This window comes from Cryptotermes secundus, unplaced genomic scaffold (genome assembly GCF_002891405.2).
Source record: "Cryptotermes secundus unplaced genomic scaffold, Csec_1.0 scaffold333, whole genome shotgun sequence".
In the NCBI taxonomy this organism is placed as follows: domain Eukaryota; kingdom Metazoa; phylum Arthropoda; class Insecta; order Blattodea; family Kalotermitidae; genus Cryptotermes; species Cryptotermes secundus.
The window spans coordinates 885,797-896,640 of NW_019742965.1; the positions used below are offsets into that span (position 1 = coordinate 885,797).

Below are 10,844 nucleotides of genomic sequence, written 5' to 3' on the forward strand. Positions count from 1 at the left end.
TATGTTACTCCCATAATCTCAGAGACCAAGTTTCATACCTATGCTTTGCGTTCTCTGCATTTACTTCTAGACCAACCTCCTTATTAGTGTTAATTAAAGTTTGTGTGTGTTTCTTTAGGACAGCCTCTGTGGTCTAGTGGTCAGTGTTCTTGGCTACAGATCCAGAGGTCTGGGTTCGATTCCCGGCACTACCAGATTTTTTTCTGAGAAGTAGTGGGTCTGGAACAGGGTCCACTCAGCTTCATGATGGTAATTGAGGAGCTATTTCAAGGAAATAGCAGCCGTGGGGATTCGTTGCACTGACCACGTGACACCTTGTATCCACAAAAGTTGGCAATAATTTTGCTGACAAGCAGCGGTTGCTTGGTCGGTATAGTTCACTTGTGGACTAAAATCACAGAGTTTGTTGTTCTTTTCTTGTGTTTTTCTTTATGGGGCCTATGTTATCACCCAGTAGATTATCATCAGCATTGACCAGCAGCTGATGTCAATTTTTAATTTCGGACCCACCTGGTTTTCTTGAACCTTCCTAATGGCATATTCTAAAGCAACGTTGAAAAGCAATAGCGATAAAGCATCTCCTTGTTTTAGACCATTCTGGATAAGTAAATTATCAGACAAATGTTTACCTATATGGACTTTACTACATGTTTCATTTAATTGCATTTTAATCAGCCTAACCAGTTTCATAGATATCCCAAACTCTATGAGAATACCGTACAATACTCCCCCCATAAATGGATCATAGGCTTTCTTGAAGTCTATGAATAGGTGATGTACTGTCTCATTATACCCCGATATTTTCTGCAGTAATGCAAAACATCTGATCAGTAGTTGATCTGTTATGTCAAAAGCCCCAGTGATGATCACCAATAATTTCATTTATACATGGACTTAACCTTGAGAGAAGGATATTGGATAAAATTTTGTATGAAGTTGATAGCAGTGATACCCCCCGATAATTACTACAGTCAGTTTTATGGCCCTTCTTGTAAACGGATACTCCTTCCACTGATCAAGCAATTCTTCCTTATTCCAAATAGAAATAATGAGTTTACTATCATGAAAAGAAAATAACAGGAAAGAAAACGAAGGGAAAAGGTAAGATAATGATACCCATAGACCCTTGCTTCTTAGATGATTTCAGCTCTGTACAGTCTGCAGCCCCATTTCTAGGCAAAAGCAAAAATATGAACTGGCACACACTTCACTGTAAGTCACAAAAAGACATCTTATGTTTTCAGTACGTGTGTATGTTAACACTTTAACTGGAACATTTAAGACCAGAACCTTGTTCCTTTGTAACATGATGGTAATATTTTGAAAGGTAGAGACGTTTTACTTACATACTTTAAGTCAATTTTCAAGCTGAAAAAGCTTCTAAGAGTTCTCTACAAAGCCATGATATGTCCCAGTCATTTAATTTATACATATCCATACAATAATAAATTCTGAAGATTATTAGTGCTATTAACATAAATATTAGCTGGCTTCCCACCGCGGCGGCCCGGGTTCGATCCTGGGTCTGGTGAAGTGGGATTTGTGGTGGACAAAGTGGCGGTGGGGCACGTTTTCTCCGAGTACTTCGGTTTCCCCTGCCAATCTTTATTCCACCAATTGCTCCACAATCACCCTCACCTATCATCTGTGGCTGGTACAATAGGCCAGAAGTGGCCGCAGTACAAGGGACTTAGTACCACCCCACTAGGAATAAGAAAAAAACATAACTATCATACANTGCAAAATCTGCAATTTCTCTTTTAGGTCACAATGTAATTATCAAATCAGGCTTCTTGTACTTCTCCCAACCACTTCATTCTAACTAAATTCTGGCAGACCAGGTTTCTTCTCCTCTCCCCCTTCAATGGCTCTCAATACTGACCTTCCTTGTGGCCTACCTACAAAACCTGATCACATGCTCACCCCTTTCACTTGAACACTGAAGACTGAGGCAGCATGTTTAATGCTGGTATCCACCTACAGCACTACATGCAGTCACAAACCAGAAGACAGAACTACTTCTTCCTGACATAGAACAATTATATCAAAACTGTCAGCATAAGCATAATCTTATAATGCCATAATAATCTTCATCCTCATATTTTGCAATTGAGCTATGAGTATATTATTGCAATTCTGAACTTCTAATGAAAATTTAATAATATGTACAGTCCAGACAGATCCATATGCATCCTACATACCCAATACAAATTTACTGTCATCACTAGCAGAGATTACCAAAATTAAGCAAATATCTTCAACTGCAGAAAATACTGATAATGGTTACAAATTTCTCCACCAGATACCAATAAGATATGAAAATATCATCACAGGCCATGATACAGCAAAGAAAACAGTTTAAAACTTGATGAAACACAAAAATGATTTATGCATTGTTATTGAAACAGGTCAGTTTCACAACAATGAATAGGCCTACACTTCCTTGTTGTGAATAGGTTAATAAGAAACATGGCACACATTATTCAGGTTTCAAGGTTACTGTTTTCTGGGATGTGGTGCTCTGTAGTCTAATAGATGCTGCATGTCTACCAGACTATAAGGCATCACATCCCACTTGATAATGATCTTCATGGTCTGGAGGACCTTAACAAGATCAGGAGCAAACAATGGACCCAGCAGCTCTTGGAGTAACTGAAGCAAATGTCCTTCCCCAAGTCAATACCAAAACAGTCACCCCAGTCACCAAAGATCTTACATTATTCCAAGTTATTTATTAGGGTTCAGAGTAGTGGCCAACTTCAGCCATACAGCTGCAGTCAAATTCAACTGGTGTCTATTAAAGCTTGAGAGGATTACCATAAAACCATGCCTGGACAAGTGTGAATTTTGACATTCTGGGTATTACACACAATATTTCTGGAATACCCCTCTCAAAAACCATCACATTGGAAAGCATTACTGCAATTAAAATCCTATTACTCACCTTGTTTCTGCTTCTGATCAAGGATAAACAAATCCATTAATATTTTAAAGGTTACACAAATTATTTATGGGTCAGGCATAAAGAGGTTACCTGACCCCTCCCCCCATGTCAAATTTTGCCTAAGAAACTGTACAAAAATTCATGCTAAATATTTCCTTAATATTCCAAGAGATCATATGCAACACCTAAAAAAATTTGAAATGATGGAATTATTAATGCTCAATGCTTGTATGCAATATCAACAGAGTCCAGCAAACCTTCAGGGGCTAATTTTTAAGCACCATCAATCTGACAAGTGTCTGATGGCCTCATATGTGTCTACTACAGTCACAATGCTTGCTCTCTTGGGCTAAGCACAATGTTCTATTTTAATGGGAAAATACAGATTTTTATTATAAAGAAATCCAAAGCCAGGTACCCAAGATACAATATTGTCCTCAGTGACCTGAAGCTGGGGACCCTTTGTATACACACTTGCTACTATCATTTACTGCAAACTAAAATTGTTAATCTTAAGACTTGTCCTCAAGTGGCCACCTGTTCCATGATTCATATGCTGTCTAACTGGATAGGAATATGAAATACAAACAAACTCCATGGTTTTTGTCCGCAAGTGAACTATACCGACCGAGTGACTACTGCTTGTCAGCGAAGTTAGTGCCAACTTAGGGGATAGAGAGTGTCATGTAGTCAGCGCAAGGAATCCCCACGGCCATTAATTTCGGTTTTCTAGACCGGAGCCACTATTTCCTTGAAACAGCTACTCAATTATCCTCACGAGGCTGAATGGAACCTGTTCCAGACCCACCGCTTCTCAGAAAATCTGGTAGCAATGGGAATCGAATCTGGAGCTCTGACCACTAGACCACAGAGGCAGTCAGAATATGAAATGCCTTTCATAACAACATATTTCAAATAACAGCCTTTCTGGGGTGTCTTGTTATTCAGAAGCTTAAGAAATTCCCCTCTTCTTTTCATATTGGCAACACAGCCATTAGAGCAAGTATGACTACTGAACCCCATCTTAAGACGGGTCAATACAATTCATTCTGTCCTCTAGGATTCACTCTGGACTTCCTTGTAGTCTCTTATAAACAAAAGCATATATTCCCCCCCCCCAAAAAAAAATTATAAATAGTTAAAATATTTAAAAGGGTCAATGATGAACCCTAGAATATTTGTTTATTTCTACATTGGTTTGAAATGCAGAGGGGTCAACATATGTTAGCTCAGTTCACTTGTCAAGAAAAAACTCTGACTCCTTGAGATATTCTACACAAGATAAACTGTGCTTACCCATGCTATTATAATTCCATTTCACTCTAATAATTTCCTTACATGTGAGTTAAAACATGTCAGTGCCACATTAACAAAGCCCTTCATACACACATAAGTTACAAAATTTATTATTCACCACCTACACAGAAGCAGAAAATAGAGCAGGAAAGAATATTAACAAATAAATTCAAAGACTCTTTCACCCATCACCCTTGATGAAAAAGCAAGAGATTTTGCTGAGCCCTGGTGATGCATCATGTCCAGTATACGACATACTTTTGTCCAATCTACGTTTGTTATCAGCACCCACAAATCTGTATGCAATACCAAATCCCAACCTCCTCTAGGGCAGAAATATAAGTTATATGTAAGAATGAAGAGCAAATAAACTGAACTTCAAATGTATTTGCACTCCTGTATGCAATTCAATTTCACAGAGCAAAATTTGGTCACATCTGAATTACATAACCAACTGAGATGCACCAACGCCATGGTGCTGCCACTTCCTTGAGAAGCTGAAGGCCACTCAGCTGGGCAAACAATTCCTTGCATTTTATGAGATGACAGACCAACCAATCCCATGATGCTAGTCTTTCTTGAAAAGCTGATGAAAACTCAAGTAGTCAAACAATTCCCAGCCCTTTATGAGACCCAAAGGCTTCTTTCACATTCACAGGAGCCAACAATTTACCCTAAGTCTGATAAATAAATCCAGTCACACCTCATTTCCCAAGATCCATTCTAATACCATTCCTTCATCTATTCATAGATCAAAATGACACTTATGCAAATAATAATTTACAACACATGAACATTTTATGAAACACCTTTCCTTCCTCTTACAATCAGTAAACAGGAACATGACAGGACTATATTAATGCATCATTTTAATGGAAAACTCATAATTAACAAATTGTGTACTGTGCATGGAAATATGTGAAGAATATTTTCATTTATGATATATAAGATTAATGAGACAGCATACAAGCATAAGACTAGAGGAATGATATAAGCAAAATATTAGATCACTCATTAGCAACTACTGATAACATTATGGCATAAGGAAAATTTGTGTAAGAAGTCCTTCAGTACATCATAAATTACAAATCATTAGGCAAAGTTGTAAGTACTGCCTGCTAAACAACAGGCTGTGCAGTGAAACATTTTAGTGAAGCACAAAAAGATTAAGTGAAACACCACATGCATGGTTATCCTATCACCTAATACATAAAATTTCTTTTGTCTACCATCTTTCTCCAAACTGGCTATCTGGCAACTTTTTCTAAACTCTCCATTCATGGAAACCGGAATTTCTGTTTTCATATTCTATAATGTACCGGCCAAGTTCTGTACTATTAGACAAAGCATTATACTTGTCAACTTTAAATCTATTGAAAACCAACAAAATAATACCTCCAATTTTATCATGAAATATAGATATTCCATGTATTTGGTCCATTATACAATACATAACAGTGTAACACAACAGTTATCCAAAAAGCAAATAGAGCCTAATAAATAATTTCTGAATTAAAATTAGGGGAAGTATCTGTGTGACACCATGAAAATTGGTAGAACTACCAAACTTGACATCCTAGAAAACCATAATCTCCATACTCACCATTATGATGTCACATTTCACAAGGATAATAATACCAGTCTGATATGTGGTTACCATTGTTTTTAAGGAACATACTGCCTGTCTTCTGGGTAATTTCACCCTGAAAATAAATCAGCAGGCTCCTCTGAAATACTGGTAACCACCTACCAAACCAGACGGTGTCATAACTCAAGAGAACCATAATCTAAATCGTCTCCATCATGAAACCCCCATCTCTCATAAGAAAAGTTCATTGTCCTTACAGGCCTAGCTTGTCACTGTCAAAACAAAACGGATTTTGCCGAAATCATAATAACTACGTGGGTACCTTAGTCTCTTAACACAAATGTGTTTATACCTACTTTATCACGAATGGATAACCCCCCAACATACGTCAACGAAACCTCAATTCACCATGAAACCCTCTGCTGCATATTTGGGCACATATGTTTAGTCGTTTGAGGGTTGTCCGCGAATGGCCTGTCATCCATTACCTACAATATCTGAAAACAAGATAAAATGCCTAAAACCAAATATATGACAGCAAATCGGGCCACTTCAAACAATGGCCCGTCTTACCTCGAGATCCTCATACGTGCGGAAAGCTAAAATGGCAAATCCATCAATGATGTCCTCTTCGAACGGCGGCTCTTTCGATTTTTTTCTCCTATTTGGGGGTCTCTGAGGTTTTTCACGAGCCGGAGATTCGTCCTCTGCACTATCCCCATCCTTCGCTTTGCTTTCTCTCTGAGCTTGCATGCGCTGCGCCCGTTCACGTCGACGATTTCTTTGATTTCGCTGCTTCACTTCGTTTTCCATCGCCCTACCTCATCCTGTATATCACATATGAACAAAATTCTCACTTCACTGTAATCCTTAAAATTTCCAGATTGATCCGAACGTATCGCATATCACAAACTTCATAAATACCACACACTATTCGCCAAAATTCCAGGACTTGCACCTGGAGAAAAATACTTTGATTGTTTCGAATGGCGGAATATACACGGTTGCCGCATCGCCTCCTAAAATGGCAGCGTATCCATCCGCCGGCCGCAACCTAGTCTTTACATTATTCTCACAACATATTCAGCACATCTCACATCACATTTCCTTCATTCGAAAATGTACAAAAGTCCGAAGAATGATACCACACAATTTACCACATTACTTCTCAGTTTTTACACTAGTCAATACAATACTACTGAACGATGTCATAGTATGAAAACGCGAAAGGCTGTGGTAGCAGTTCTAACAGGACAACCAACACAGAAAACAGAAATACACCATCACAAAACATTTAATTTAACAACACATAAGTGTTTTCGTTAATTTGTTTTTGAATTCAAGACAACATCATAAACACGGTAAAAGACTTAAAATTCTCAATAATCCTTTAAAATTGTGGTACGTGAAACTGAAACTATGTGTTGAAAGCTATTTATTAGAGCACTGTTCTCTGTAATGGACATTTTACACGTGCAAATATTATTTGATATAATTAAATTCTGGCAGACAAACAAAAAAGTATGTTAACTTAAATACAGACATAGTAGCATGCTTTCAGAGCAGCAAGGCCGTATTTTAGTAAGGGGTGGGGAGGTTCAGTCTGTCTGGGTTTACGGGTTCAAAGCCACACTGAGATGTCTGGACTGCATAAAAAACAAGACGTCGGAAGCCGAGGAGAGGGGGGGGAGACCGCAGAGACGTCAGTAGTCTCTACTCCCCCCCCCAACACACACACACACACACACACGTCGAATCTAAACATTTCTGACGTTACTGTGAAAGAATGCTGTTGCAATTTTCAGCAGAATTACAGTAGCTCGGCTAATGTATCGAACATTGCGATCAACTGGGTAGAACTGCTCCGTATTCGGAAGATCAACGTTTCGACCGTGAGATCGATTATTAGCATTTTTCCTCAGTCCCGCCAGTTAAAAGACGGTATAGTATGGCACGGTCGTCTCCGTTCATACAATTTCTAATCCATCATTCACTAATCATAACATAGCACATAATAGATAAAGTCGGGTAATTTGTTTTCACGTGCATTGCTTTTGATTCGGTCTGGAGTCAATGTTCTTGTCAGGCGCAGCAGTTGGCACCTGGCAGAAATATAAAAATTCACTAGGAACATAAATATCTGTATTTCGAAGAAACGGCTAAGGTAAGACATTTCGAGTAACTTTTACTCTTATATAATTTCTAAGTGATCAGGAACTAAAATTATTTAATATTTATTTCAGGAAACTTGTGCAGACAAAACATTTTAGAACAGGAATAGCGAACTCTGACTATCTGTAGCCCGCGTTCGAAAATAAAAGCCAACAATAAAAGTCTTCTACCCTGAAGAAGGAGGAGACAGTTGGTTCTTCCGAAATGTTAGTACATGTCTATCAAACCACACAACTTCCAGTCACAGAAGACCGTATTCTTAAGATTGAGCTCTTTAAATTTCACACTTTAGTGAAGGTACTGAGCCTTTAGATATAGAATATATTAATTCAGATAAAACGTCTTTCATTTCAGTATCTTTTTTATTGCTAGTGGGATGGGACTAAGTCCCGTGTACTGCGGCCACTTCTGGCCTATTGTACCAGTCCCAGATGATAGGCGAGGGTGATTGTGGAGCAATTTGTGGAATGAAGATTGGCAGGGGAAACCGAATTACTTGGAGAAAACCTGCCTCAGCGCCCCTTTGTCCACCACAAATCCCACTTGACCAGACCCGGAATCGAACCCGGGCCGCCGCGGTGGGAAGCCAGGGACTAACCGCTTGAGCTATGGCGCGGCCTTTCATTTCAGTAAGTTATTATTGCCTAAAGATAAAAAAAAATATCCCTGTGCATAATTAGTTAAGCACTATGCCATGAAGAAATACGTGTTAGTGGAGCTACAGATCCACCATTCTTGACTTCGGCACTAGATGGAAGTGAGTGGTTCCTGCCACATTACCCGGCGAAAGAATCCCATGTACATGTTAGATAGGAGGCTGGTTGAGCCCCAGAGTCGGTTTGAACGTTGTGCAGAAGAGAAATATCTTGTACTGCTAGGAATCGAACCCGGGCCGTCCAGACCCTAGCCAGTCGCTATAACAACTGAGCTCGGCTCCAAATTATTATCATGTATACAACTGAATTCTGAATAATATTCTCTCTCAATAGAAATTACAACAAAAATCAAAATAAATCAAAATAAAAGAACGAAAGATCTGTAAAATTTTTATCCATTTTATACGATTTTTAAGTATATCCTATACAGCCTTGTATCTTCCAATATCAAATACAACAAATAAACAAAATGTTCAAATTATAGCCAAGTAATATTAAAATAGAACTTAGAGTAATAGGATATGAGGATATGAACTGTAAAATGTGGTCACATTTACCACGGATAGGGGAAAAGTATATTGGATACAAACTCTTTTCGAGTTCGTTCTGCAACCTTCGTCCAGAACGCTTTTTGCTCCCGTAAATTTTTATAGAGACACTGTCGCAATATGCGCAAAAATGCACGTAAGTCTTCATGAAAGTTTCCTTTATCTCAGATCGATTTTAACCAAAGTAGGAATGTGTTCATTCGTTTTAGTAAAATTCCATAACCTCAAGTGTCATGTAATCGAGCTGTTTCATACGTAGAGACGGTGAAACTCGTGATGCAGTTTCAGTAGTCGCTCCGAAGGTTTGCGAATCCGTCTAAAAGGCAACATCGAAGGTATAACTAGGACAGTCCACCTATTTTAAGTTTCCGCTTTACACAGGTTTGCACTGCTTATTCGTGTTTCTTAGTTTGGCTAACCACGCTTTCTCAATCACGTTAACAGTTCCATTAACAGTTAAAGTGTACTCAAGTGTGTGACAATATTATTATTCACTTACTTACTTACTCATGGAGCTGAGCCCTTCTGGAGAAGCCACCAATTCTGCAGCTACTCAAGAATTTCCCAGCATTTTATGTTCACAAGAGCCCTCCACTGGTCCCTATCCTGAGCTAGATCTATCCAATCCATACCATCCCATCATATCTCTAAGATCCATTCTAATATTGTCCACCCACCTACGCCTTGGTCTTCACTGTGGTCTCTTTCCTTCTGGCTTTCCAACCAATATCCTATATGCATTCCTCTTCTCCCCCATTTGTGCTACATGACCTGCCCACCTCATCCTCCTTAACTTGATCATTCTACTTATACTTTGAGAAGAGTGCAAGTTATGAAGCTCCTCATTATGCAGTTCTGTGACAATATTATAGGTTCCTGAAAATAAACAGACACTGAATTTAAAAAGCAAGGAAGAATTTTACCATGGAAAGAACCATTTTAGGGAAAAAATATTTTCCGATTGCTCAAAATAGGCTCTGCCCTTTTGTGGTGGTAGGCTGCTTCTGTATTAGAAAGTATAAGAACGGTTTGGGAAATCTGTTGTGCTATTTTTAAAGCAGTCATGATACCCATCGCGCAAAAATCTGCACGGAATATCCAGAGCCCCTTAACCTCAATGCCAGCTGTTTCTGCAGCCGTGTTTGAGTTTGCATAAAAGTGATTCGTTAATGGGTATACAAAATTACTTCTTTGAATACCAACTGAACTTCTATAATATTAAAGGCTTCGACAACGAAGTTTGTGTTCACCTTTTTGTATTCCACCGCCGAATTCTTTCGGGTATATTATTTCCATGAGCGACAGGGATATACCTGACAAATGAAAATTATATGGACATGCAGCAAATCAAGTACAGATGTTTATACGCAATTACGTATAACCACCGGCACGCCCTCCGCATCTGACGAGATCGCATTTAAATGCAAAATCTTTTCTAGGGGAATTTTACGTGTAGTGGTGTTTGGTGACTATGACATCGGTGTTATGCCATCAGCTGGAGGCGTGCTGCATCGCTAGTGTAGTGAGTTTACATGCTGTTGACGCTCGATTCCAACTTACCTCGGTCCGTACAGTGACAGGGCTGGCCGACCGATGGATCAGGAGTCGATTCCCGACCGGGACAAGAGACTTTTCTCTTC

The 10,844-nt window shown here is 38.9% G+C and overlaps 1 protein-coding gene across 3 annotated transcripts in view; it reads right to left on the reverse strand.

Annotated features, from left to right (window-relative positions):
• The window catches only part of LOC111873464 (autism susceptibility gene 2 protein), a 241,050-nt gene extending 234,029 nt beyond the window's left edge, over positions 1–7,021 (reverse strand). For all 3 annotated transcript variants that reach the window (XM_033755097.1, XM_023868206.2, XM_023868205.2), the window contains exon 1: positions 6,402–7,021. In XM_033755097.1, coding sequence (XP_033610988.1) covers positions 6,402–6,641 — 240 coding nt within the window. In that variant the 5' untranslated portion in view covers positions 6,642–7,021. The remainder of the gene's footprint in view (positions 1–6,401) is intronic.
• Between the last annotated feature and the right edge of the window lie 3,823 nt (positions 7,022–10,844).